The 27,963-nt window shown below is 39.1% G+C and overlaps 1 protein-coding gene across 1 annotated transcript in view; it reads left to right on the top strand.

Annotated features, from left to right (window-relative positions):
• The window catches only part of FAXC (failed axon connections homolog, metaxin like GST domain containing), an 81,189-nt gene that overhangs the window by 22,763 nt on the left and 30,463 nt on the right, over window positions 1-27,963 (top strand). The window contains exons 3-4 of the mRNA XM_020998338.2: window positions 1,572-1,768; window positions 11,184-11,401. Of these exons, the coding sequence (XP_020853997.1) occupies window positions 1,572-1,768; window positions 11,184-11,401 (415 nt within the window). The remainder of the gene's footprint in view (window positions 1-1,571; window positions 1,769-11,183; window positions 11,402-27,963) is intronic.

Consider the following 27,963-nt stretch of genomic DNA (forward strand, 5'->3'; position numbering starts at 1 on the left):
TGAGTTCCTTCAACCTAAGCATAGACCCAGCACAAAATGAAGATTTAATTTAGGCTATGTATGTAGTCAAGCTGAGGCAGCTAGGTGGTGCAGTGGATGGAGTGCCAAGACTGGAGTCAGGAAGACCTGAGTTCAAATTTGGCCTCAGACATTACTAGCTGTGTGACCCTGGGCAGGTCACTTACTTGACATCAAAGTAAGGTAAAAGTCACTATTCTACTAGGTTCATCAAAGGATCATAGACTTAATGTTGGAAAGGACCTTTGAGATCATTTAGTCTAACTTCTTCCTTTTACAGATATTACATTTATAGATGAGGAAACTCAGGCACAGGGAAGTGAAATGACTTGCCCAAGGTCACACAGCCAGTGCATGACAAAGCTGGGATCAGTGTATTAGTATTCTTCTTTTCGACCATGATCAGTATGAGCCCACTGCTTAGGGGCTGCTTAGAACACCAGACATACCTAGTATGATTATGATTTTATTTTTTTCTCCTAATGACCTCAGTATTATAATTTCTTTGAAAGTCTGTTCATAATAGTGACTTTTACCTCACCCTGTATATCCCAAGTGTAGGTCTTTGTTCAGTGCTCCCTCTTTGGCTGCATCTCTCATAATTTATGTATTACTTTGTGTTGTGGTTATTTTTTCGTCTTTCACTATAAGCTCCAAGAGGGCAAAGACAGTTTTTTATTGAAATCTATCATCTTCAGCATCTATCACAGTGTTATGCACACAGTAGGTACTTACTAAATGTTTGCTGAGTTGGATGGGATTGGAATAAATTCATTCTTTTTCTTTTTCCCAAGTAAAAAGATGGTTCCGTCAAAAAAAAAAAAGGTCTTTATTTCATTTTTAGGGAAAAGTGTTCCCCTTGGGTTTGATCTTCCAGAGCAAGTCATACAATCCTTTGGAGTGACCTGCTTCCCTATGTGAGGGCTATCACAGATACTTGTGGTCCAGTAGCACAGGGTTGTTGTGAGACTCAAATGAAATACTATGTCTAACGTACTTTGTGAACTTTATATCGCTATCATTCATCATTATTGTGTTGTTATTTTAGATTAAACATTTTTATTAGAAATAGGATATTAAATATCGCTATGAACAACCAAGCTTGCTTAGTAACTATTTACAGTTAGTTTTATATTAGGTCCATTCTTTATCTGTGTAAGATAAACTGCTCTATTATTTAGATATGAGTAATAACTTTCATTTTCTTAAAGGACTTGCGCATTGAATTCATTTATCTTATTAGCACAATGGCTCCCTTAGCTAATGTCTCACAGATCATAGACTTTAAGATGCATTGGTTTAGAGCTGGAAGGGACCTTGAGATCACTTAGTCCAACCATTTTAGACATGAAGCCTAGAGAAATTAAGTGACTTTCTAAGATCACCCAGATAGTAAAGGGGAAAGTTAAGATTTGAATCCAGGCCCTGTGGTTCCCAGTGCTGCACTCTTTCCACTGTATCACTCAGTTTCCATGCTTGTTTTTTTTAATTAGACAGAAATTGAGAGTATTTTTATTAATATTTTCATTTTCTTTTTCCATTCACTTGCTTAGAACTATTTTGATGGAAAGCTTTCCCCTCAAGGGAAAATGCCTTGGATTGAATACAATCAGGAAAAAGTGTCTGGCACAGAATTCATCATTGACTTTTTGGAAGAGAAACTTGGAGTGAACTTAAATAAAAACCTTGGCCCCCATGAAAGAGCAGTGTCCAGAGCCGTGACCAAGATGGTGGAGGAGCACTTCTATTGGTAAGTTTGCTTTAGGAAAAGGAGATATGCCTGGTGAGTAGCAGATTTAGGGTGAGTCAAGAAGGGAAGCTTCTTAGTGTCCTCCAAAGGAATACACTCAATGCTTGCCTGTCTCCATTTCTAGGCATTCTCCCACCTGTTGTATGAATTTGGGAAGGGAAATCTGTGATTTGATTTGGGCTTGAACTTCTTACTCAAAAAGCTGGAATGGGCTGAGGTGATAGAAAGACTTCATGAAGTTGGCATAATGACAGCTCAGGAATACAATGTGCCAGGCTGAAGAAATTATGAAGGAATTATGAATATGAAGGAATTATGAATAATGAAGTATCATTAGAAGATTCTTGAAGCATTTTGAAGGCTTCAAGTGAAAGAACGCTGGTCCTGGAATCAGATAATGTACCTCTGACACTTGCTACTTGTGTAACTTCGGATAGTCACTTAATGTCTCCTGGCCCCAGTTTCTCTGTTGGTAAAATGAGGACTTTGGACAAGATGGCTTCTGAGGTTCCTTCCAGCTCTAAATTTATTGTCCTCTTAATTCTATGAGTGTATGAATCAAAGGTGTACAGCATTTTATATCTTAATAATGCTTTTTGCCTGGATGATTTTAATTCCTTTCTTTGTTGCAGAATTAACATTTCCTTCTTGAGTACCGTAGAATCTCCCACTTCTTGTTTTTCTATCAAAAGATAATGCTTATCATTCATCATTATCAGTTACCCTTGTAATTGTAAGCCCTGAGGGCTGTGCTAAATTCTCTACAATGTAATTTAAGTTGATATGGTTTCTCCGTTTATTTGTTGTTTTTCATCCCTTTCCCTTAAATCTTTTTTTTTTTTTGAGAATGTAATGGCCTTTTTTGACTCCCTACATATAATTGGAAGCTTTTTTTTTTTAAAGCAAACTTTCACTTTTTCTAGGGACATAGCTATAAAAGTCCTTTGGCTTCTTTGACATTAAATGCAATTCCTGTAATAATAATGATAATAACTGCATTTATATAGTGTTTACTATATGCCAGTCACTGTGCTAAGCATTTTACAATTATTATCTCATTTATTACCACAAGCCTAGGAGGTAGGTGTTATTATTATCCCAGTTTTAAAGATGAGGGAACTGAGACAAAGGTTAAGTGATTTGCCCAAGGTCACACAGCTAGTTTCTGAGGCCCAATGGGAACTCAGGTCTTCTTGACTCTAAGCCTAGCACTTTCACTACTGGGCCACAATGAAATAGATCCTGTTTGATAATCCCAAAGAATTACTTAGGGTGGGGAATCTATCTATTCCTTTTCTTGTTATTTTAGTCTGAGGATGGTAAACTGCTCTTCCACTCTATTTTCCTGTAGTATTTGTGTTGTGATCTGTTCATCTGCCTCTTGGGGTTGAAAACTTGCTATTATTTTCTTTTTACTTTTAAAAAGATCCATTCTCTTAAATTTTTGCTTCTGGCCCCTTTTCTCTTGGGTTAACTTGAGGCTATTTCCCCTGAGAGGCACAGATGCGGGGCTGGTTTCTGACTTGCTGGTTTAGAGAATGGAAAGGGGAGGCTGATTGAATTGGCAATGGGAACATTAGGAAGGATTTTCAGGAGCCATTTAAATACCCAAAATGTTACTCTTCCAATGAAAGGGATGAAGAGGCCAGGAGTACAAGACCAAGTTGGGGGAGGAGAAGATACAGATAGACAAAGGGTTTTTTCACTGAACAAATGTTCTGGGCATGGAAACAACTGGGACAGACTTCAGTAAAAAAGCAGTGTTTCCCTTGTGACTGGGTTTCCTCATTAACATTTGTGTGACTTCTCAGAAAAGTCTTGTGGGCCATATCTGCCTTACTGACCTCCCAGACACAAGTTTAGGCTTTTTTCAGAGCATTCCTCTCCCACCCCAATTATCCTTAAGGAAGGGGAGCCTCAAAGTAGCTTGGGAAAGTGACTGACAAGTCCATCGATAGAGAACATTCTCTTCTAAGATGCCTGAAAAACTGCTCCCCATGAATACTAGATAATTCCCACTTCTGATAGGTGTCTAACAATAATGGTGTTTGGCTGAAGAGGAAAAGTAGCTACTCCCTCTCTCTGTCCCCCAACTTTATGGAAATGGGCCACTGTGTTCCTAACACCTTCAGGTATGGCTTTCTCTCTAGTCACTGTTTTAGGATCCCTCTTTGGAGAATGCATTCCTTTCAACCTGAAGTGCAAATGGAATCTTGGAGAGGTGAGTTGCCCAAGGCCATTGCCTCAGAAAGGGACTTTCTATTGTTTCCATTTACTCAGCCTTCTTTTCCCATCACATGGTCATTCTATGGTTTAAGCCACTGGGAGACTATGGCAGGACCTGGCAGCCATTTTTCTGACTCCACATATCATTGAAGTTATGATTCTTCTTCCTTTGTTTCCTGGGACTTCTCACTACTGCTACCTCTTAGCAAGCTTATATTTTCCCCGAGTATCTCAGAGATGGCTCGTTTATACCCAGGAGAATCCTGGATGATTAGAATTCATTGTGATCTCTGTTTAAAAGCAGTTTAATAATATTCTCTAAGAGAGGCTATATAGTGTAAGTGGATAGAGGGCTCATTGCAAAGCCAGGAAAACCTCAGATACGTGCAGACTGTGTGACCCTGGGCAAGTCACCTTTAGTGCCCTGAGCAGCTCTAAGACTTAATTTTCAGAGAAGGTGCTGACCTGCATATTGACAGAGGGAGTTTCCTCATCTGGAAATTCTCTATACTAATGAAATCATAGGCTAGGTCACTATTTCTAAATATATGCTATCAATACAAATCTCTTTGGTGTGTTTCAATTCCCTCACCCCGTAGAAATACTAGCAACTGAGAAGAGAATCTTCTCTCTCTCTGTGTAGCCAATCACAATCTGTTTCTCTTTAAAATGCTTTTGAGCAACATGTAATGATACAATAATGCATTGGTTAATCACAGTTTTATCTTCCTGCTGGCTTTTAGAGATTGTTGTTATTGTTGAGTCATTTTCAGTCATATCTGACTCTTCATGACCTCATTTGGGCTTTTCTTTGCAAAGATACTGGACTAGTTTGCCATTTGCTTTTCTAGCTCATTTTACTGATGAGGAAACTGAGGCAGACAGGGTTAAGTGACTTGCCCAGGGTCACACAGCTAGCAAATGTATGAGGCCAGATTTAAACTCAGGGAGATGAGTCTTTTTGACTCCAGGCCCCATACTCTATCCCTTGTACCACTTAGGTAGAGAGAAATTCAAAATAGAATTGAAAGAAACAAAGGTAAGCTTTGAAATGGAGAGAGCAGAGTCTCACCATCACCATTCTCTGCAATAGGGATAGCTCCACCCCCATTCTACATTGGCTCCTGGTAGTCCCTTTTTATTCAGTCTTAAGTCTTTTCTCTTTTGGTTTCTTCCTTGCTCAGGGCAGCAGCAGTACTGCTGAGTTCATATGACCAGCATGCCATTCTGCTGTCCTTTCTTGGATTTTTAGCCAATGATCATTCTCTGGTTTAAGCCACTGGGAGGCTGTGGCAGGGCCTGGCAGCCATTCTTCTGACTCCACATGTCATTGAAATTATGATTCTTCTTCCTTTGTTTCCTGGGCCTTCTCACTACTACTACCTCTTAGCAGGCTTACATTGTCCCTGAGTATCTCAGAGATATCTCTTGCTCTTCCCTTCTCCCTTCAGAAGAAGCTAAGCATTCAGCTATAGATTCACCATTCTTCAAGGTTCAAGCAGATAATCACTGAGCAACCCCGGTTAAATACACATATATTTTTTGGATGTGACTTGTGATTTAATTGATATAGCAAACTCCTAGTGCTATGAAGGCAGATTGATACCTGCTTTTCAACCTGTAGTCTTGAGAAGTTGCCTGGGACAAAGAGAAGTTACACGGATTGCCCAAAGTCAGACAGCCAGTATGTATCAGAAGTAAAACTTAGAACCCAGATCTTGACTCTGAGCTGGAGGTCAATTATGCCCACTAAGTCCCAGTTTTCTTTTTCTGACTTTGATATATGTCAGTGAGAACTTGGAACATTTTACAAGGGAAGTAGGAGTTTTCTTTGATTTGTGCTTGATCAGAGAGTAACACTGTATATAGCCTTTTCCTGAAGTACGGGTCACCTATTCCTTAGAGATGGTGGAAAGTTGGGGGACCCCAGATGAAAGCCACAACTAATTTTAGCAGCCATATTATTTGATCGGTTTTAAGTATAGCTTCTGAGCCCCCATGGAAGAAGTGTATAGAGGTACCCTCATGAAGCATCTTGCAGTGGGATAGGAATAAAGTCAAGTCTTCCTTTCAGGGCCCCCCAAAATCTACTCTTTTGCTTGGATGGCAGTAGTTGCACACTTTTACTTTTCCTTAAAATAATTCAGAAACCTTAATTGGATATTTTCCATTAAATAATGCAACTCAACTTTTTTGTGTATTTGTTTTTCATGAGGGAATTATTTTGAGGGATTATTTTTTTCTTTTTCTTAGTATTCTGAAGAATCACTCTTGCCAACAGGCTCTGGGGACACTAAGCAAAAGCTTTTTTTGTATTAAAAATCATGAACATAGCTGTTCCCAGAAGCTAGGTAGCTACTTGCAGGATCATTTGAGCTGAGGGGAGGGCTTCACCCTCTCCTATTCTTTTTCTGTTCTTGGATACGTACCCAAATAGATTTAGTGGCAGAGTCATGAGAAAATGGGAGCTGAGTTTAGGGCCATTCTCTTCCTGTGAAGCTATAATAGTCATTCTTCCTTCCTATAATCCCACAGTGGGCATTTCTCCACCATTAGTGAATTATAACTATGTGTACTCTGTTCAGGGGGGTAAAAATACAGCCCAGTGATTCTAAGGACATACCAGAATGTGTTGGAGGCTATGAAATTAGCCTTATAGTAAAATATTGCTGAATTCTATAAAGCTGAAGTATGAGGCTGTGTGTACTCTCACAAAATAAAAGAGAAAATTGAAGTAGCTATCCAGAAAATGATGTAAGCCCTCCTCCCAGTTCTGCCTTAATTATTTGCCCGTTTCCAGTTAAAGTGTCCCTTTTTGGGCCCCTGAAATCATAGAGTAGAAGAAGTCAATGTGGAATAGTGGATGTCAAGCTAGTCTTAAAGCCAGAAAGAGCTGGGTTCAAGTCCATCTATCACACAATGGTTCCACGACTCTAGGCAAGTCAGTTAACCTCTCAGGGCTCTAGGCAGTTCTCTAAGACTAAAAGTTGCAGAGAAAGTGCTGACTTGCATTGGTGGAGAAGCTCCCTCATTTGGGAGTTCCTTATATGAATGAAATCACAGGCCAAATCTCTATTTATATATTCTAGTCCTGAGTTTCTGAAGAACATATCGCTTATATACTCAATATAGGAATGAACATCCTTATCCCAACTCCCACAAATAAATTGGGACCCCAATAAGAGTAGCTACATATCTCCTCTCAGGATTCTAGGGGCACCCTTGAGGGGTGAGGATGTGTTTCTGATATTATTGGCTTGAGCTCACATTCCTGTTCTCTCCAGCGTTAACTGCCAGCGATTGGTCTTCCAGTATCATTTAGCCAATTAACATCAAGTAGCTTTTATAAAGGGATATTTACTGAGAATATATAACATGAACAGAGGGGCCATCTCTATTCGTCCTGATCTATATCTTTCCAGTGGACCCAGATGGCTCCAGAGGAGAAAGTGAGGCTAATGACTTTGTACAGCCCTTCCTCACTTAAATCCGATTCACTTGCAAGTCATGGCATCACCTTCCTGATGTCAAGGGTCCTCTTTGAGAAGGAAGGACAAACAAACGACATAGCATATACAGAAGTACAAATTATTCTCTGAACTCTCCCTTTGATCACATTAGTTCCTGGGAAGATTAACCTTAAGATTAAAGCAGTTGAAAAAACACTTTTGCCCCATCAAGTTCACTTCGAAGTATGGTATAGCGTGCTGGTTAAGTCCTGTCCTCAGCAACCTGAAGGCTTGGGAGTTCCTTAGGTCACTCCCTCAGGGCAGTGCTGGCACATCTCCCATCTCAGTTTCTAGCAAAACCCCGAATGTACGTTGGTTCCTGGGCCCCTGGTGGTGAGCCATTCCTACCTCTTGAAGCACATAAGATTGTAGCCATGGGAAAGAACAAATGCAAAGAGGCAAAAACACCGAGAAAACAGGCAAACAAACAAAAGACAGAGTTCCATATTCATGGGCTACAGGTGGGTAGATAGGCAAGTGAGAGCTGGAAGTTATTGTTCCTGCCTGTCTCAGAAATAGCTGCGCTACACACTCTTGGCTTTGTGGCAGGAGAGATCTCCCACCTGGAGACCCACAACAACTCATCCTTCTCGTTCACCGCGAGGGAAGGAAAAGGGCCTAGGTGCCCCCTTTGGACATCTTTTGTATGCATTCCCAGTTCCAGTTTAGTATCCAATAAGAAAACCATCTCTTCACCATGTGATTAGTGTTAGTGTACTGGAAACAGAATACTTGGGCATAATCCAAAGTCCATGTTGAGAATTGCGTCCAACAGAGCCTATTGTGCATGCTCGTAAAGACTGGCCAGTCTCTGTCACACTTACAATATAATTTAGGACTTTGTTGTTGTTGAGTCATTTTCAGTTGTGTCAACTCTTCATGACCCCTTTTGGTGTTTTCCTGGCAAATATACTGGAGTGGTTTGCCTTTCCTTCTCCAGCTTATTTTACAGATGAGGAAACTGAACCAAACAGGGTTAAGTGACTTGTCCAGGGTCACGCAGCTACTAAGTGTCTGAGGTGACATTTGAACTCAGGTCTTTCTGACTCTATAGGCCCAGCACTCTATCTACGGGTTCACCTAGCTTCCCCAAAGTAAGATATTACTGTCTAAGAAATGACAATATCCCATTAAACAAAATCATTCCTTGGTTTAATTTTTATTCTATTCTTTTGAGAGAAGTAGTGTGGTATAGTAGATAGAGGATTGTCCTAAGAGTCCAGAAGATGTGGGTTCAAGCCCTGCTTCTGATAAGGAATAGCTTTGTGACCCATGGCGAGTCATGTAACCTGTCAGTGTCCCAGGCAGTTCTCTAAGGTACAAATCAGTTGCTGACTAGCAGCTTCTGTTCTGTCAGTTCCCTATACAACTGAAATCACAGGGCCACATAAAAAAAAAAAAGAAAGAAAGAAACCCAACAAAACCCCACAAATTTTGTTAAGAGGTAATAGAAAAATCATTAGGTTTGATGTTTATCTTGATTTCCTTTAAGAAATTTAAGCACCTTCCTTCATTCTGTGATGTTCTTTGCCTTTCTCTGCTTAATCCTGGAGGCACTTAATTCCTCTATCTCTGGCCCCCTTTCTCTGCACTAATCAGAAACAGCACTAAAGTTTGGGAGAATGAGTGTCTCAACTTCAGAAATAGGCTCACAAGATGATACATGATGTTAATTGCTTAGCCAACATTAATTTACAAATTGGCCCTCACTGTCATCCCCAGCCAATAATTCAAGAGTACTGTTGGCTCTTTGCCCAGTCAAGAACATTGGTTTCCAGAAGAGATATGGGAAAAGTAGAATCTCTCTCCCCCCCTCCCCCCAATCCCTTACCCTCAGATTATTTCTCTTCTTCATGTCTTATCTCTTAAAAATACTTTGGCCCAAAGTAGGAATGTTTGGGAATTTATTCAACTGAAGCCTCTTTGTGTATGATATTCCTAGGGCGTAAATATGGGCTAGGGAAACCATACGATACAAAGGAAGAGTGTAAAGATTTGGAGTTAAAGGCCTCAGATATGAACTTGGTTCTGTGATTTAGTCTATGTGTGACCTTGGGCAAGTCACTTAACTTTTCTGGGGGTCTTAGTCCCTCATCTGTAAAATGAGAGAGTTGAAGTAGGTTGCTTCCAAGGTCACCCCTCTCAGACCTTGTGAATGTAAATTATTTTGTTCTAGGGCACCAGAGTTCCATTAGTTAAATCACCTTTTCTAAGAAACCAACTCCCATCAACTATTGTTAATGCCATAGGTGGTAGTCCTTCTTCTCTGAAAGAATCAGTTAACCTCATATGGATGACCTTTAATTTAATTATAATTCTTTTGCCTGTGATTAGATCAAGCTCTTGTAGAATAAAATAATATGCCTTGGTGATAGATAATAGGCAATGGTTTATTGAATTATTGTTAAAAAAAAAACCTCACATCTTTTGGTCATTGTCACTCACATTTGTTTTTGTCTTTTTTTGGTGAGGCAATTGGGGTTAAGTAACTTGCCCAGAGTCACACAACTAGTGAGTGTTATATGTCTGAGGTTCGGATTTGAACCCAGGTCCTCCTGACTCCAGGGTTGGTGCTCTATCCATTGTGCCACCTAGCTGCCCCTGTCAGTCACATTTGACTTTTTAATTTTATCCCATAATATCTTTAAACACAAGTCCCCAGGAGAAGACCATTTTCTATGGACTCCTGAAGGAACGGCCCAAATGATTCACTCAGATGACTCTTATGTTCATATTGGTTATAGCACTCTAGAAAGAAAACCTCAATCAGCTGTTGACCTTCTGAAGAGTAATACATACTATTATTATTGTTGCTACTATTGATAGTTAACATTTATGTAGCAGTTACTATGTGCTAGGTACTGTGTTAAGTGCTTTACAATTATTATCTCATTTGATTATCACAACAATTCTAGGAAGAAGGTGCTATTATCATCCCCATCTTACAGATGAGAAAACAGAGGCAGAGTTAAATCAGGGTCACACAGCTAGTAAATGTCTGAGGCTGGATAAATCCATTAAAAGAAAAAATATACACCAGATATGGACAAGTGAGTTTCATTAAAAGAACAGAACTATCACAAGTCCTATAAAATTATTATTTTTTTGGAGGGGAAGTTTCTATAGTAAAAAAAACCAAATCCCCAAAGCAGGAAAGGAAGTAGAAAGCATGTAGAATAGAGAAGCAAGGAGGCCTGATTGCACAGGTTTTGTAGAATGGTGCCATGGCCTATCCTTAGAGCTTTTTAAAGTGACATATAAATTTGTTTTGTTGTTATTGTCTATGAGTACAAAATGGTTCAACATTTGGTCATTGTCAGTCACATTTGGACTTTTTTTTTTCTTTTTGGTGAGGCAGTCGGGGTTAAGTGACTTGGCCAAGATCACACAGCTAGTAAGTGTCACGTGTCTGAGGCCAAATTTGAACTCAGTTCCTCCTGATTCCAAGGCCGGAGCTCTATCCATTGTGCCACCTACCTGCCCCCCCACAATTAAACTTCTAATTTTATCTCATAGTCTCTTAAATCTAATCCCATTGCATTCAGATATCTATTTTTTTGAGGCCACAAATAGTTGTTTTCTCTAGAATTCAATAAATTCTAGAAGAGTCATTCGGAAGTGTCTTTAGAGAAGCATTTTATATCTAACACTCTTATTTACTTGTTTCTTCATCCTTCTAGGACATTAGCTTATTGCCAGTGGGTGGACAATCTCCATGAGACACAGAAGATGCTTTCTCTTAGTGGTCCCTTTAGTGACCTACTCAAGTGGATTCTCTGCCACCTAACGAAGGGCATTGTGAAGCGAGAAATGTATGGCCATGGCATTGGTCGTTTCTCTGAGGAAGAAATCTACATGCTGATGGAGAAAGACATGCGATCTTTAGCAGGGCTTTTGGGTAATGTACAATGCCTTTTATTGTGTGCTGTATTTTTTATTTGGTGTCAGTTTTTTTGGGGGTATTTCTTTCCTTTATGAATCACATTGTGGTATCACTATTTAATGGGATGCTGGGACTTTTCCCAGCTGCTGAAATTTAGAGAGATGTTATAGTATTTGTACTTCTTTAATGGGATGCTGGGACTTTTCCCAGCTGCTGAAATTTAGAGAGATGTTATAGTATTTGTACTTCTTCAGCAGGTAGAAATAACTGAACTTAGCACCAGTTAGCCAGAATAATTAGTTAAAATAAGAAGATTGTATGTTTTGAGAATAGTTCCACACACTTTGCCAGACTACCAAAGTTTCTATACCAATGTATAGAAACTCCTCTTGATCTAGGGCATAGCTCCCAGAGCATTATTTCAGCTCTTAATGAAGGAATTTTATGGATAAATTCCCCTGCCTTCTATAATTTATGAGTCATTCCTTGGCTGGCTTTCCTTTTTTCCATTGTCTGGTGCACACCATAGGAGAACACTCAATAACAGTTTTGGCAAATAACCAAAGGCCAATATTTGGTTTAGAAAAAATTATCCTACCTTATTTAGGTAAGACACAAGGATGGAGAACAGCAAATTCATTGAGTTAGGCCTTGGAGAAATGTGATCTACTTAAAGGGGCCTTGTATATAAATAATATCAGCTGGCCTAGAACTTTGTGAATCCTGTAGAGGTAGTTGGAAGTCAACATTTTTCTAATAATAAGGAATTACTGGGACATTAATGAATAGATGAATATATAGGTAATGAAGAGTGATGTTTTTCAATGGACTCTTTTTTTTTTTGGCAATTGGGGTTAAGTGACTTGCCCCAGGTCACACAGCTAGTAAGTGTCAAGTGTTTGGTCTGAGACTGGATTTGAACTCAGGTCCTCCTGACTTCTGGGCCAGTGCTCTATCCACTGTGCCACCTAGCTGCCCCCTGGATATTTTTTTAAAGGGTCAATTTTAATTAGGTCCAAGGAAAACCAGAGTGATGCCTTGTGGAGAAATAGTACAATCTCCATATTGGTCACTCCTTAATTAATTGATCGCTTAAATCACATCTAACACTTCACCTCTCCTCTTAGTCTTCTAATAATAATAGTCAGTATTTAAATAGTGTTTTAAGGTTTGCAAAGTGCTTTACCAATATTATCTGATGTTATGCTCACAACAATCCTGGGAGATAATGTGCTTTACTCCTATTTTACAGTTGAAGAAAACGAAGCAGACAGAGTTAAGTGATTTGTCTAAGACCATGCAGCTAGTAAGTATCTGAGGCTAGATTTGAACTCAGATCTTTCTGACCTTCTGAAATAGAAAAGGAGGTAAAAGTAAAAAATAAACTTAGGATCATAGATCTAGTACAGAAAGGACCTTAAAGACCACCTAGTCCAACTCTGTTATTTTACAGATGAGGAAACTGTGGTCTTGGAAGGTTAAGTGACTTGCCCAAGGTGACGGAGATAATAAGTGCCAGATGTGAGATTTGAACCCAGGTTCTCTAACTTCAGAGCCAGCATCCTTTTCAATATACTACTTTTCATAGTTGACTCGGATCCTCAATGAAAGGTGATTGTCAGTGGTTTCTTTTCATTTTTCAAGGGAAACTAAGGGACATCTTTGAGAATTTCTGCTCCCACTAAAAAGAGAGGTAGGCTTTGTAGACCTCGTTAGTGACTTGGCTAAAACTTCAGTAAGTGACCCAAAGGGCAATGGAGAAATGCCTGTTGGGTATAAGTGACTACAGCATACTTGCAATGCTGACTTGATCACTTGAACATAATAGAGTTGAATGAGTGTTGGATTTGGAGCCAGAGGCCTGAGGTCAGGTCCCAGCTGTGCTATTTAATACCTTAATCATCTTGAGCAAGTTTCTGAACTTCTCTGGACCTCAGTGTACTCATCTGTAAAATGGAACTGGATGGCCTCTGAGGGCTCTTCCAACTCTCAATCTACCCTCCTGTTCTAAGAGGTTTGGAAGCATCATTAAAGAAGTATGTTATTGTAAGAGAAGGTAGGCTGGTCGTTCATTGAGAATGAGGTATGGGAAAACAACCTAAATATTGTACTGGTACCCACAGAATGTTAAAGATGTAGAGGATGGCCTTTAGTGTATTGGGGAAGTTCTTTGGGGAGTATTTATGAGAGGCATGGATGGACAAGGATCATAGGGATGAGAAGGTGTGGATAGAAATGGATAGTGATCTATGTTAGTGGACAGAATACCTACACTGAAATATTAAAGAAGTGACTTGAGTAGAAGTCAAAAAGCAAGTGTCGGGGGGGGGGGAGTTCCCCTGTGGGAGGACACCTCTCAAACCTCAGTTCTGCTGGTGAATTCAGCAATGACAAAAAACATCTGGAGAAAAAGGTCAAAAGCTCCCTTGATCTTGTTCATAGGCATATTGTTCATAGATTTAGAGCTGAGAGAGCACTGAAGGTCATTGTGTCCAACCCTGTTATGTAACAGAGGAAGAAATTGAAGCCAAGAGAGGTCAAATTACTTGAGCAAGGTCTTACAGTGGTCAAACCGGGCCTTGAACCCAGTCCCTCTTACTTTCAATCCTGTTCTCCATTGCGCTACATAAATGTGGGCCATAAATGTTGGCCTTCATGATTTGTGTATAGCAGAGGGCTCTGGGTGTGCAAAGGGGGCAGTAGGGATAAGGAAGAGAGTGTTTGAGAAAGGAAGGGAATGAGCCAGAGTAGAAGAAAGTTGGAATTGGAGAGGAGAGGAGAATATATGGTTTATAAGAAAGTGAGTTGACAGATTCAGAGCTGTAAGAGACCTTAGAGCAGGGATTCTTTTTTTTTTGGTCATAGCTCCCTTTTAAGTGCATAAAAAATACATAGGATTACAGAGGAAACCAATTGGAGAAATGATTGTTTTTCTCTTGTATTAATAGCTAACTATTGAATCAGGACCAAGGTTTTCCCCCTTTTCTGCTTCCTCATCCAGAAATCAACCAGTGTGGGAAATTTTGCTCAAAGACTTTCCCAGGCTAAGATCTAATCAGATAGTAAAAGAAATCCCAAGTCTGGGCCAATGGAAGGATTCCTGCTCATTGTGTTTACTCAGACAGATCTGGGAAAATATAAATTCTCCCTTTTATCAGACAGGTAATGTCTCTTTGACCAAGACTTGGGTAATCCAAGTCCCATACTCCCAAGACCTTCATTAGAATGAGCCCACATCTCATTATAATATTCATTCTCTCATTAATTGTTAACCAATAAGAGTTGATTGCCAGTCTCAGGAACACCTACTTCTCCTAGAGCATATGAACTATGAGCCCACCACCATGACGGGTCTTTGGCATTCCAGAGTGTCACTGACCTCTTTTTGTTAATAAATATATTATCCTTATTAATAAAATGATTAAATTACCCAGAAACTATGTCTTTTGAACTTTTTATATGTCACACCAATTGTATTTAGATACAGTTATTAAAATATAAGCAAGAAATAAGTTTACAGACCTCAGGTTAAGGGCCCCTGCCATAGAAACTAACTCTCTCATTTTGTGGATGAGGAAACTAAGGCAGTGAATTAATATGTAAGGGAAGATTTGAACTACGGGCTTTGTGATTCACATTATAATGTTCTATCCACTTCCATATCTTTATAGTTCTTTGATGCTGAAAAAAGCATGCCCATGTCATTTTTACATTGTAATGGTGGCCTATAGGAAACAAAAGTTTCTAGTGTATGATCTTCCCTCAAGGCTTACATATTGCAGTGTGTCCCAAAAGTCTTAGGACAGAAGCAGCTAGGTGGTGCAGTGGATAGAGCATTGGCCCTTTAGTCAGGAGGACCTGAATTCAAATGTGACCTTACATACTTGCTAGTTGTGTGACCCTGGGCAAGTCACTTAACCCCAGTTGCCTCTAAACAAAAAGTCTTAGGACAATTTTAAGCTTTCACACCTATTAAAACTTAAAATTTCACTCTTATTCAGGTAGTATTTAAAATTACTTTAAGACTTTTGGGACACCCTGTATGTGTAATTATAAGACAGTAGATTTTTTTCTTTTTAACAATGAGAGAAATTCTGATTAAAACAATAGCATCAAAAATTTTTCCTCAAGTACACAGATATCTTTAACTAATGACTTGAAGACTAAAATGTTCTAGAATTTTAAAGAATTGCTTACCTTGTTAAGCTTTGGCAAAAGGGTTATAGTTATAGGATTGCAGATTGGGATGTGCTGGAGCCAACTCCATCCAGCTTGAACTGATAGTTAAATTTTCAGTGTGAACATTTATACTTTGGAAATTAGCACACTACAAATCAGAGCTTGATATATTGTTTCACTGATTATTTAGACTTAACAAAGTGATGGAGAACGTGCTAATAATGCAGGTTAAACTGAAGAATGCATCCTGAATATACCTTTTTTCCCAGAGAGCTGACTGTTAAATATTTACCAGCATGCCACTGATAATAGAACTAGAGGTGGAAGGGGCCCCAGAGACCACCCAGTATGACCCCCACCCTTTTTCTTTTACAAATGAGGAAACTGAAGCCGAGGGAGGATGAGTGATTTGTTAAAAGTCACAGATAGCATCAGAGGTAGGATTCAAACCTTTAGCACTTTTTCATTTAGAGTTTTAATCCTGTCTTCAAGCTGCTTTGTGGGGTCAAGTTTTGTATGTTCTGCTACTAAATTTTCATTAAACAACTTCAACAACTCTTTTTTTTTTCCATTTGAAAATGTTATATACAATGTAGATTGGCTCATGAAATATTTTAACCCTGGCAGGAGATGTAGTCAGCTAGATAAGATGTGAGATATGGAAAAACCCATCCTGGTAGTATCAGCACTTTGAGAAAGGTGGTCTTTTAGATTGTAACAGTGATAGTTTGTTGTTTTGTACTGTTTCTACTTGCTCCTAAACTCTTTACTGTTTCTATTTACTCCTAAAGGAGTAGGAGCAACTAGGTGTCACAGTGGATAGAGCACTGGCCTGGAGTCAGGAAGGCCTGAGTTAAAATGTGGCCTCAGATATTTAATAGCTGTGTGACCCTGGGTAAGTCACTTAAATACCTGTTTGCCTTAATTTTCTATCTGTAAAATGGGGATAATAATAGCAACTACCTCCCAGGGTTGTTGTGAGGATCAAATGGGATAATAATTTAAAAATGCTTAGCATAGTGCCTGGCACATAGTAAATGCAATATACATGTTATTATTTCTTCACAGCAACACTGTGAGGCAGGCGGGTAGGGACAGGCAAGTATTATTATTCCCATTTTGAAGATGAGGAAATTGAGGCTTAGAGAGGGTGAGTGACTTAGCTCACAGCTGCATAGAGAGGATGGGTCAGTCAAAAGTAGAACCCAGGTCTTTTGACTCCATTGCCAGGACTCTTCCCAATATGCCCTGTTGCCCCCCTCTAGTGCTTGACTTCTTTCTGTGTCTTTATTCTGAAAGCTATAAAACTTTCTGAAAGGATTTTATTTCTCCTTTGATATGTGAGAACATCTTCATGATAGAAGGCTGAAATGAAGGACTTGCTAATAGATGAGCGTAGCCAGGATGCTCTCTTAACATAAGATTACTGAAAGGAAGTGGGGCAACTAGGTGGCTCAGTGGATAGAGTGCTAGGCCTGGAGTCAGAAAGACTCATCTTCCTGAGTTCAAATCTGGCCTCAGACACTTACTAGCTCTGTGACCCTGGGCAAGTCATTTAACCCTCTTTGCCTCAGTTTCCTCATCTGTCAAATGAGCTGCAGAAGAAAATGACAAAAGGCTCTAGTATCTTTGCCAAGAAAACCCCAAATGGGGTCATGAAGAGTCAGAAATGACTGAATAGCATCTCTGAAAGGAAGAATGCTCCTCCTCTGCCCTAGCTCTTCCTTAAGTGGTGACATGTTGTCAGTGCAGTGCTGAGTGGAAAATAGTGACCAGGCAGGCAGAGTAACGCCTTGGTTGGCAGAAAGATAAGTGGAAGTTCTGGGAAAATGGATAGGCTTGGCCCATCCCATGTCCTGTAGGTGTTGATAATAGGTCTGAGACCCATCTCTTATTAGAGGTTCAGATCCCATCTCTGGCATTTGCTAGCTGTGTGATACGGGGCTAGCCACTTAATCTTTCTGTGTCTCAGTTTCTTCATTTGTAAAATGAGTTGGACTCATGGCTTTCTAGTGCTATACCTATGATTCCATGGTCCTGATGCAGAGAGTGATGGAGGGTCTTTGATAAAGAAGTATTTACCTTTCTTGTTGCCTTTAGCTTATCTCAGATGTCAAATGCTTTTTTTTTTCTAGGTGAGCAAAGATGTCAGAAAAGGGGATCTGCTGATACTTTTCTTAGCTTTCTAGGGATCCCTTTGAACTGCAAATGAAGTTAAATTTTGATACAGAACTATTATTCTGTAGGTGGACACAGTGTGAAAAAGTACAAACTGGGGAAATGTACTTTTGTTGATTCATGTGTCAAACCCTATCACCAGAAATATTTGTGGAGTCTGTTGGTTTTTTGTGAGTAGTATTGAGTCAGAATTATATTCTGAGGATTTGAAAACTGAAAACAAGGAAAGATGTACTGTTTTCCTGTTGTTGTTATTTAGTCATTTTTAGTCGTATCCCACTCTTTATTATCCCATTTGGGATTTTCTTGGCAAAGATAACTGAAGTGGTTTGCCATTTCCTTCTCTAGCTCATTTTACAGATGAGGATACTGAGGCAAACAGGGTTAAGTGACTTGCCTAGGGTGACATAGCTGGTAAGTGTCTGAGGCCAGATTTGAACTCATGAAGATGAGTCTTCCTGATTCCAAGCCCAGGGCTCTATCCACTGTTGTCACCTAGCTGCCATTTTCCTGCTAGTTGCTTTCAGACTTCACATGACAGGTAGCATGATACAGCATGGCAAGTGTGACCTGGGAGACATGGTCTCCAGTTCCACTAAAAGTGTGATCTTGGGCAAGTCACTTAACCTCTGTGGGCCTCAGTGTCCTCATTTGTGAAATAGTCCAACTTTTCTGACTATGAGAATCAAGGATATGCTGGTAAATATATGGCAACCTGCTCTCCTCCCCCCCCAAAAAAATCTATGTGTGACACACTTTTATGTTTAATCAGCATCATTAACATTTTCTCCATCACTTTCTTAAGTCTAGAAAATTAACAAAACAACAAAGTACTTGGTTTGTAACATTTGCTGATTTCTGAGGTGTAAATACTCATACTGAGAATCTGACAATTGCTAAGCTCTTGGGAACTAATTTGAGCTTAGTCCATCATACTGCTAATGAGGATCCCTTTTTGATGTCAAAATCTTTCTTGAACTACCATATGATAATAGCTGTACAATTAGTATCAGTAGATTGAGAGAATATGTTATGAGGGGAAAAACTATTATGAATTCTATAATACTCACAAATGCATTTTTATTTTATTCAACATCACCAATTGGACTGAGTCAGCCTCTAACCTCTAATCTGTTTGGCCGGAGCCAAACAGAGCAGGCTAAAGACAGGAGAGTCAGGAATCCAGCAGAAGTTAATTTCAAAGTGAGTGAGATGGTTTGCAAGCAAGGACGCGTGTGCCAGGGCCCTGCCCCTAGTGGGGTGATTCATAGCAGTGGCTTAGTGAGCTGTAGCCCTGACAATGAAGGGTAGCAGCAACAATGTGACAAGTTTGATTCACAGCAGGGCTTCATGACCAGAACATGGATACAGCAGGTGCTTGTCCAACCTCAGAGAACACCTGGTGCTGCTCAAAGAAACACAGTAATTAAATGAATCAGTTCTGGGATTTTGCTGTGGCTGAGATCATCTAGAGGGTGAGCACAAAGCATTGTTATAGCAAGTTCAGGGCACAGCTTACTTGCTGGGTGTGTAAAAGTAAGACACTTCTTCTGTCGATAGAATGCTTATTTGTCATGCTGAGTCATAGATTTTATTTACACTAAGTAAAGATCAGTGCTTGTTGTGAGATTTCACAGTCCTTTGGAATGATTCTACAGTCTGTAGGTTGGGGCTACATGATCTCACAAGGCCTTCCAGCTCTAACATTCAGTGGTTCTTTGGCTGTATGATATAAAGAAGTCTATTTTCTAATTTTATAGTTAAATTTTATTTTACTTTACATTCCTTTTACTTGAAAAGGACTTTATGAATGAAAAATATTTGACAGATCAATCATTGTAATCTGTGCATTAACCCTATCCTCTTTTTTAAATAATATTTTTCCTAATTACATGTAAAGTCAATTTTTAACATTCATTAAAAAGATTTTTTTTTAGTTACAAATTCTCTCCCTCCTAATGATATAGGTTATATGTGTGTAATCATGCAAAACACAGGAAATTCATTTTATATATATGTATGTATTGAGGCAGCTAGGTGAGAAGTGTAGTATTGGAGCTTCAGTCAGGAAGGCCTGAGCTCAGATGTCACCCCAGCTCTTTACTTGCCAAGTAAACCTTGGGCAAGTCACTTAACCTCTCTCTGCCTCATCCATAAAAAAGGGATATAATAATAGCACCTACTTTCCAGGTTTATTCTGAGGATCAAATGAGATAGTATGTGTAAAGTGCTTTGCAAACTTTAAAGTGCTATATAAATGCTAGCTATTATTAATTTGAGAAGGAAGCATCGATGTTGTATATAAGACAGAGACAAGGATGGGGTTTAAAATCCCCAAGCTCTGGTACTTGTGCATTGGTGCTCTGGGTTGATTTTCCTTATTATAAGACTTTTCCAGGAACAAAATGCCTTAAATTATTTAGTATGCATTTTTGTAATGACACTCTATACCAGGGGTTTGGAACCTGGGGCTTCAAGGTCACACGTGGCCTTCTAGGTCCTCAAATACAGCCCTTTGACTGAATCTAAACATCACAGAACAAATCACCTTAATAAAAGGATTTGTTGGGGCAGCTAGGTGGTGCAGTGGATAGAGCACTGACCCTGAATCCAGAAGGACCTGAGATCAAATCTGGCCTCAAATGCATAACACTAACTAGCTGTGTGACCCTGGGCAAGTCACTTAACCCCATTGCCTAACAACAACAGAAAAAGAATAAAAGGATTTCTTCTGTAAAACTTGGACTCAACCAACAGGCGTAGGGGCTTAGAGGGCCTGGAGGGCCTAGAGGTCCATATGTGGTCTTTAAGCTGCAGGCTCCCCACTCCTGCTCCGTACTGCTGCTCTGTTCAGTGCCTTGTATGATAAGCTATTTCCAGGTTTATTTCTAGTTTTCCACAGCTTTTGAGGTGGACGTCACTTAAAGGCTAGTGAGCCGCTGATTTTGGAAATAATTATTTTAATGATAGTACTCCCTACCTTGCTTATAGCTATATAGCTTATATATATGTATAGTTATATAGTTAGCTATATAGCTTATAGCTATATAGTTTTCTACCATTAAACCATTAATGACACACGTGAGCAGAAACCTTGATTGGCTAAGCTGTCCCTACATTAGTGAGTGATTCAGGGTGAGGGTGTCCTGAGCAGTTAAAGTATAACACATAGAATAACAACTCAGATTTTTAGCTTACAAAACATATTCTTTCCAAGAGAGGCAAAGGGGCATAGTGGACTGTGCTGGACTTGGAGCCAGGAACATTCAGGTTCAAATCCCACTTCTGACATTTAGTAGCTATGTTACCATGGACAAGTCACAATCTCTTTGAGCTTCAGTTTAACCATACTTACATCACACAGTTATTTAGAGGTTCAAATAATTTAATGTATGCAAAGTGCTTTTCAAGCTTTGAAAGTGCTACATAAATGTCAGGGCTTTTTTGCAAGGAGGGGAGAAGTGAGGAAGACAAGAGAGTGGGATACTGTTACATAGTGGGTATAGTGCTGGAATTGGAGTCAGGAAGATGTAGGTTTAGAATACTCCTTTATGACATTGTTTGGAAGACCATGATCAAGTCACAACTACTTAACCTTATTCTGCCTCAGTTTCCTCATTTGTAAAATGGGGATAATAGATATATAAATACCTACAATACTTATTCACAGACTTGTGAGATTAAAATGAGATACTATATATAAAACTCCTTGCAAACTTAAAACCTTACATAAATTTCAATTACTACTACTACTACTACTACTACTACTACTACTACTACTACTACTACTACTACTACTACTACTACTACTACGATCATTATTCATCCTATAAATTGATTCTCAGAACACATCTGTGAGGTATACAGGACAGGTATTATTTTATAGATAAGGAAACTGAAGCTCAGAGAAAATTGTTTTAGTGATGTCCTTTTGTTTGCAGGAACAAACTTCTCATTTTGGCACTTAATACCTTTCACAATCTGGCTCTACCCTATCCTTCCAGGCTAATGGCACATTACTACCTCTCACATACCCTACCTAGTCAAACTAGGGCCTCCTTGCTGTTCCCAGCACATGACATTCCATTTTTTACCTGTGAACCTTTTTGCAGGCTGTCCCCTAGGTCTGGCATGTTCTTTCTTCTCATTGAAGCCTTTAGAATTCCTAGCTTCCTTAGCAGCCCAAGTACCAGCTCCTGCAAAAAGCTTTTCTAGATCTTTGATTTTTTTCTTTTCTCTCCCCTCCACCCCCACCTCTTGCTTAGTGTGCCACACCCTCTCCTGCCCGTTATATTTTAAAATTATTCTATAAATAGGCTGCTTGGTATTATGAATAGAAATAGAAAGCCGGAAAGACTTGAGTTAGAATCCTATCTCTGAAACATACTGCCTGTGTGACCCTGGGCAAGTCACTTAACCCTTTAATGCTCTGTAAGTTCCAGAGAAGGTGCCTGACTACACTGTTAGAGAGTTTCCTTGTCTGGGAATTCACTATACCAGTGAAGTCATAGGTCTAGTGCCTATCTCTACTCTCTGTATTTGTTTAAATGGGGGCGTGTATATTGATCTTGGGAATCAACTTCACATACTATTAAATTCACTTTTTTTGTTTGATAGGATCATATGAGACCCCAGGCTTAAGTGTACCATTGTGAAGATCTTGATTTCCTTGATTTACTAGCAGAAGTAGGGATAATTGCCTTTTAAAAATCTTCACTGTGTTACTGTTTAGAAACATAACATGAATATTACTGTCCACCTTTTAATGGAGAGTAGCATGTGAATACATATGTTAAAAGTATTAACTGCCTACCACTACTGATGGGAAGTTAATGAATTAATGAGAAATATTTTGTTAAGCACTTATTATTTGGAAATCATAAGGCACTAGGGATATAGATAGAAAAGCAAGACGGTTGAGCTACAAGTCACACTGAAAGATCCTTAGATACCTAGAGGCCACGATGGACAGAGTGCTGAAAGTGGAGTCAGGAAAACCTGATTTCAAATTGATCCTTAGATGCTAGATTGTGATCCTGGCCCTTAAGCCGCTTAACCACTGTCTGTCTCAGTTTCCTCAGCTGTAAAATGGGGGTAACAAATAATAACGCCTACCTCTCAGAGTTGTGAATTTTAAATGAGATAATATTTGTAAAGCTCTTAGCACAGTGCTTGTCATATAGTAGGCTCTTCATAAAGACTTTTGTTTTCTTCCTTCCAGTAGCAAAGTGTTAATGTCATGTGCACTGATAAAACCATGATGGTTTCTGACCTTGAACCATTTGCATTGCTAAGGACTTTGACAACAAGAACTTTCTCCTCTGGGTCTTCAGTAACTGTGCCCAGGATGATGGCTGTGAGGGCCTAAATGGAAGCCAAGACGGTAGTCTGGGGAGGGGGTCCTGATACACTTCCCAGGGCTCTTGAGCTTATTGCTGGTGGGTGACATTTGGTCAGTGACTGGTGTTGGTGGTGTCAGGGATGGTGGGCATCTTTTCCAAAAGGATGTAGTGATGCTATACCTTGGTGATGGCTCCTAAAGCTGAGCTGGATGGAGTCTGAAGTGTTATTCCTGGGCTTCTTGGGCTCAGGGCCCTGGAGTATAAAAGGAGATGGTTTTGCCCTCCTGGAACATACCACTTCCTTTCTGCCCTTTATGGTGCCTTGATGCTTTAACTAGGTTGGCTTTCCCAGAATGGTAGGAGGAGACATGGGCTCGTGTAGTGGATAGAGAGCTGGCTTCAGAGTCAGTAAGACATGGGTTCAAATATGCCTCTCACACATTCTGTCAATAAACAAACAAGCATCTATTAAATCACTGCTTTGATTAGCCACTATGCAACATGCTGGGGATATAAATACCATGAATGAAACATCCCCCTCCCCTTTCAAGTATCTTATGTTGTAATGTGGGAGACAGCAAGTAAATATATACATACAAACAATAAATGCAAATAAGTTACAAAGTCAGAAGAAGGTGACTCCAGGAAAATCCATCCACTTCCTAGGAGGAGGGATCCCAGGACCTAGCTGAGTAGCCACATAGTAAAGGTGCTCCATTTAATCCTTAATGCAGATAATCCTCTGGCAAGAAGATAGTCCTAGATGATAGAGAGTGAAATGATTTGGATCCTGGTGGCATTGGAGGATTCTGGCATTGAACCCAGGCCTTCCAGAACCCACTGGCTGCATAGTGCACTTCAGGGATGCTCTCTGCAAAACCCTTGGCAGGGAAGATTGTCTTCCATGTTCATTGCTGCCATCAATATTAGCCTGAGCATGACATTTATTTTATTCATTTTAACAAAAACTCAACAAAAGCACTCTTCTGAGATTCTGGAGAGCCAGGGAGCTCTATTTAGCTACAGAGTGAGGGAGAGTCTTGACAGCTATACTATAATCTTTACTCTGCTTGCAGAGTTCCTTAGCTTTCACCTCCAGTGAGGAATGAAACAAGTTTTCACTGGGTAGGCCCATTTTCAGAGCATCTCTATTTTTTTTTTAACTTCAGGGTTCTAATTCCACACACACACACACACACACACACACACACACAGAAATAAAAATTCAGAAATTAATAACCCTGTCTGGTTAATTAATTTCTTAATTTATGAATTAGGATTGTAAGTTTTAGAGCCAAAAGGCACCATAGAGACCATGTAGTCCAACCTCATTTCTTTTTCTTTTTTCCTTTTGTAAATAGTATTTTATTTTTTCCAAATATATGTAAAGACAGTTTTCAATGTTTATTTTTTATAGGATTTTGAGTTCAAATTTTTCTCCCTCCCTCCTTTCCCTCCCCTCCCCTCTCCCCAAGATGGCAAGCAATCTGATATACAACTTTCTTATTTTGAAGGTGAAGAAACTGAATGCAGAGAAGTTGTGTTAAGAATGACATAAATGACTGAAGCATTTTAAAAGCACTTATTATATGCTAAGAAAAAAACTGTGCTTAGTACTTAGTACAAACAGAAAAGTAAGATTTTCCTTGCTACCAAGGGGCTCACATTCAATAGGGAGATAACAAGTATGGAAGGTTTCAGCTGCAAGTCAAATGGAAACATCCCATGGTCCTTAGGGTACGTACAGCAACAAAGCAGATAATGCCTGTCCTTACTTTCTTTCTGTGTGTTAAGTATAGAAGACCACAGAGTCAAAGAATGCAGTTGGAGACACATGTGAAATTGTTCTCCATCTGAAGATTTTTGTGATGACTTTTATATGAGCTAAAATTCATGAGATATAGGCCATCTAGGCTGTCCTGAAGAGGCAGTAAATTTAATTGAGGAGAAGTTAAATGTCCTAAAATATCAGGCTATTTATTTGCTGTTTGCTGGTTGGTGAGTCTCATAGTGTAGTAGAGAGAATTAAAATGATTACAAAGGTCAGTGTGAACATAAATAAGCACTCATGGAATGGAATATTCCCTTATTTTGAATGTGACGTGTGTCTGTGAAGTTGAGGGGTCATGAGAAATGGATTTTTTTTCCTGATAATATATCCACATAGTAATGTACATTGAAAACTCAGAGTGGACCATAGTCTTAAACGTGATAAGAGAGGATATTAGTGATTCAGATTTAATGGCTAACTCATGAAACTAGAAGTCAAGCTTTTACCTTTCCTCTTGAGTCCTTCATGGCCTCAGTCCCCAAATGGTCCTGGAGAAGCACTTTTTGCTCTTCATTTACACTATTAGGAAAGGATGGGAGTGGTGTCACTGGAATTGTTTATAAACCATATTGATATCCAGATGTAAGATTCAGTCTGTCAGTGGAAAACATTATTACTGATTTTTATTTAATAAGGTAATGGAAAAGAATTTACGTCCTTGAAAAATCTGCATCCATTTCTCATCAGTGTGTCTCTTCAATTCCCAATAATGCAAAGAATCTTCAGGCTCCCCCCTACCCCCTGTCCCAGCATCTCATGTTTGGTTGGCTGAGCTAGTTTACCTGCCAATTAGAACACTCAGGAATGTAGCCAGAGGGCAGAAATGGAGCTTATGGAGGTTGCTGGAAGTGACCAGAGCAAAGCGATCTGAGAATTTATTTTTATAAGTACTTTCAGTTCTCTGGAAAGTTTTTCCCACTTTGGCAACCATATCCTAAAAACCATTTATCTAAATTTGGTATGACTGGGGAAAATTTGTATTTATCAGAAGTAGATTCTGAATTATAAAAGCGTGTCATTAATGGATTTAAGAGAATTAAAATGTCATACTGTGAATGGATATAAGGTACAAGATATGGGTATCTATCTATCTATCTATCTATCTATCTGTCATCTAATCTAATTTATATTTATCTGTATTAACATTTTGATCCAGACCTGTGATTTTATTGGTATGAGGAAATGCTGATGAGAAAACTCCTACCAATAATGGCTGTTATTTACTCTGCAACTAGATGCTTTAGAGAGCTTCCTGTAAGCATTGGGGCATTAAGTGAATTGCCCACAGTTACTCAGTCAGTCTTGTTATGGTTGATATATATATATATATATATATGTGTGTGTGTGTGTGTGTGTGTGTGTGTGTGTGTGTGTGTGTGTATATGTATATATATATATGTATTTATGTATGTATGTATGTATAAATATGTATATATAATATTCAAAAGTAACCCAAAAGAAAAAAACATTTTCTCTCATTAGCAGTGATGTCCTTCAGCTGAACGTGTAAAAGGCCGTAGAAGAGGAGATCTCTGAATCTCCCCCCAAATTATTGATTATTAATACTAATTTCTCATATTTATCTGGTAATAATTCTTTTTTCTGGCTATGTCAATCCATAATGACCAACTACAGAGGCATGGACAACTTTCAGTTTGTGTTAGTGGAAAGAGTGCTCTTGCTGATCAGTCTTGGGTATTAGAAGTATTGTAGGAAGTGTACAGAAGGGTGTAGAGTTTGAAGAGGTTGGGGACAAGGAGAAGGAAACTTTTTAACCATAAGAAGTTATTGCAGGAGCCTAGGTGTGAAGAACGAGGGCCAGAATTAGCAGGTAATGGCAATGGAAAGGAAGAGTGTTACATACATTGTGGAATATTCTTTAGATAAGGCAATCTTATTCTTTTAATAATAAGGACTAGGACTAGATTTCATTGATATGAACTCTTCCTCTGACTCTTGTTAGAGGAAACTCAGTCTCTGCAATTTATATGTCGAGAGGTGCCTGGGGCACTGTAAAGTTAAGTGATTTGTCCAAAGTCAGTCAACTAATAATTATCAGAGGCATGAACAGAATATAGCCTTCTTGGCTCTGAGACCAGCTCCATATACTCATTATGCCATACTGCCTTTCCTGCTTAAAGGATATTGATCCCACAAGTGGGGTGTGTGTGTGTGTGTGTGTGTGTGTGTGTGTGTGTGTAAGTGTGTTTTTAACCCCTACAGTATATCATTAAAAAAATCCTCTTTTTGGAGTTTCTTCTAAAGAAACACCTAGAAACAAATTTTAGAAGCTGATTCAGGATGGCTATAGCTTGGCTAAAACTGGGGTAATATTTCATGGACATTGTTGGCCTTGGGTTAGATTTACATCTAAATATCTACGTCTTTACATTTAGATCTTTTGGGCCTTTGTTACCTTAGGGAGAATTTTTCTTTATGTTTTTTCTGGTAGAATGAATCAGAGTCATTACTGGAATTTTCTTGCCCAGGGTGAGTTTCAAAAAATGTTCTGGGCAAGCCATATGACCATAGTCTCAAATCTATTTCACTTTGGTTGAGGAAGAGGGAGAAAGAATCACCAGCAGATCAACCTGCACAATGTAACCATTTCAGTGGTGTGGGTGTGGAGAGGAAGGGAGAGAAAATGGGATTCATTTGGTAATCTCTTATTTTGATTAAATTTTCTTGCTGACTATGCAAAGCCCTGCTTGTCCCCCTCTAATTCCAGTTATATAACTGGCTACAAGAATTAATTGTCAGGATTTGAAGAAAGGAATTTCTCATAGAGATGTCATCTTTAGCAATTCTCATTCTGATTTAGCTAAAGTTCTCACTTATTGGTGTGGATCCAGTTCAGAGTTTTCAGGGTCATTGCCATATTTGACTATATTTGAGTATTATATATTGTTTTGTTTGCTTGGCTTTTCTTCCCCTTAATTTGATATTTGTTTTTTTCTTTTTTCTTTTTCCCAAAGAAAAGGTGAATGATTTTTGATCATCCATAAATAAATAAAAGATAAAATAGAATGGATTATAAAGTTTTTTTA

Source organism: Phascolarctos cinereus, unplaced genomic scaffold (genome assembly GCF_003287225.1).
Source record: "Phascolarctos cinereus isolate Bilbo 61053 unplaced genomic scaffold, phaCin_HiC Scaffold_5;HRSCAF=322, whole genome shotgun sequence".
NCBI lineage: Eukaryota > Metazoa > Chordata > Mammalia > Diprotodontia > Phascolarctidae > Phascolarctos > Phascolarctos cinereus.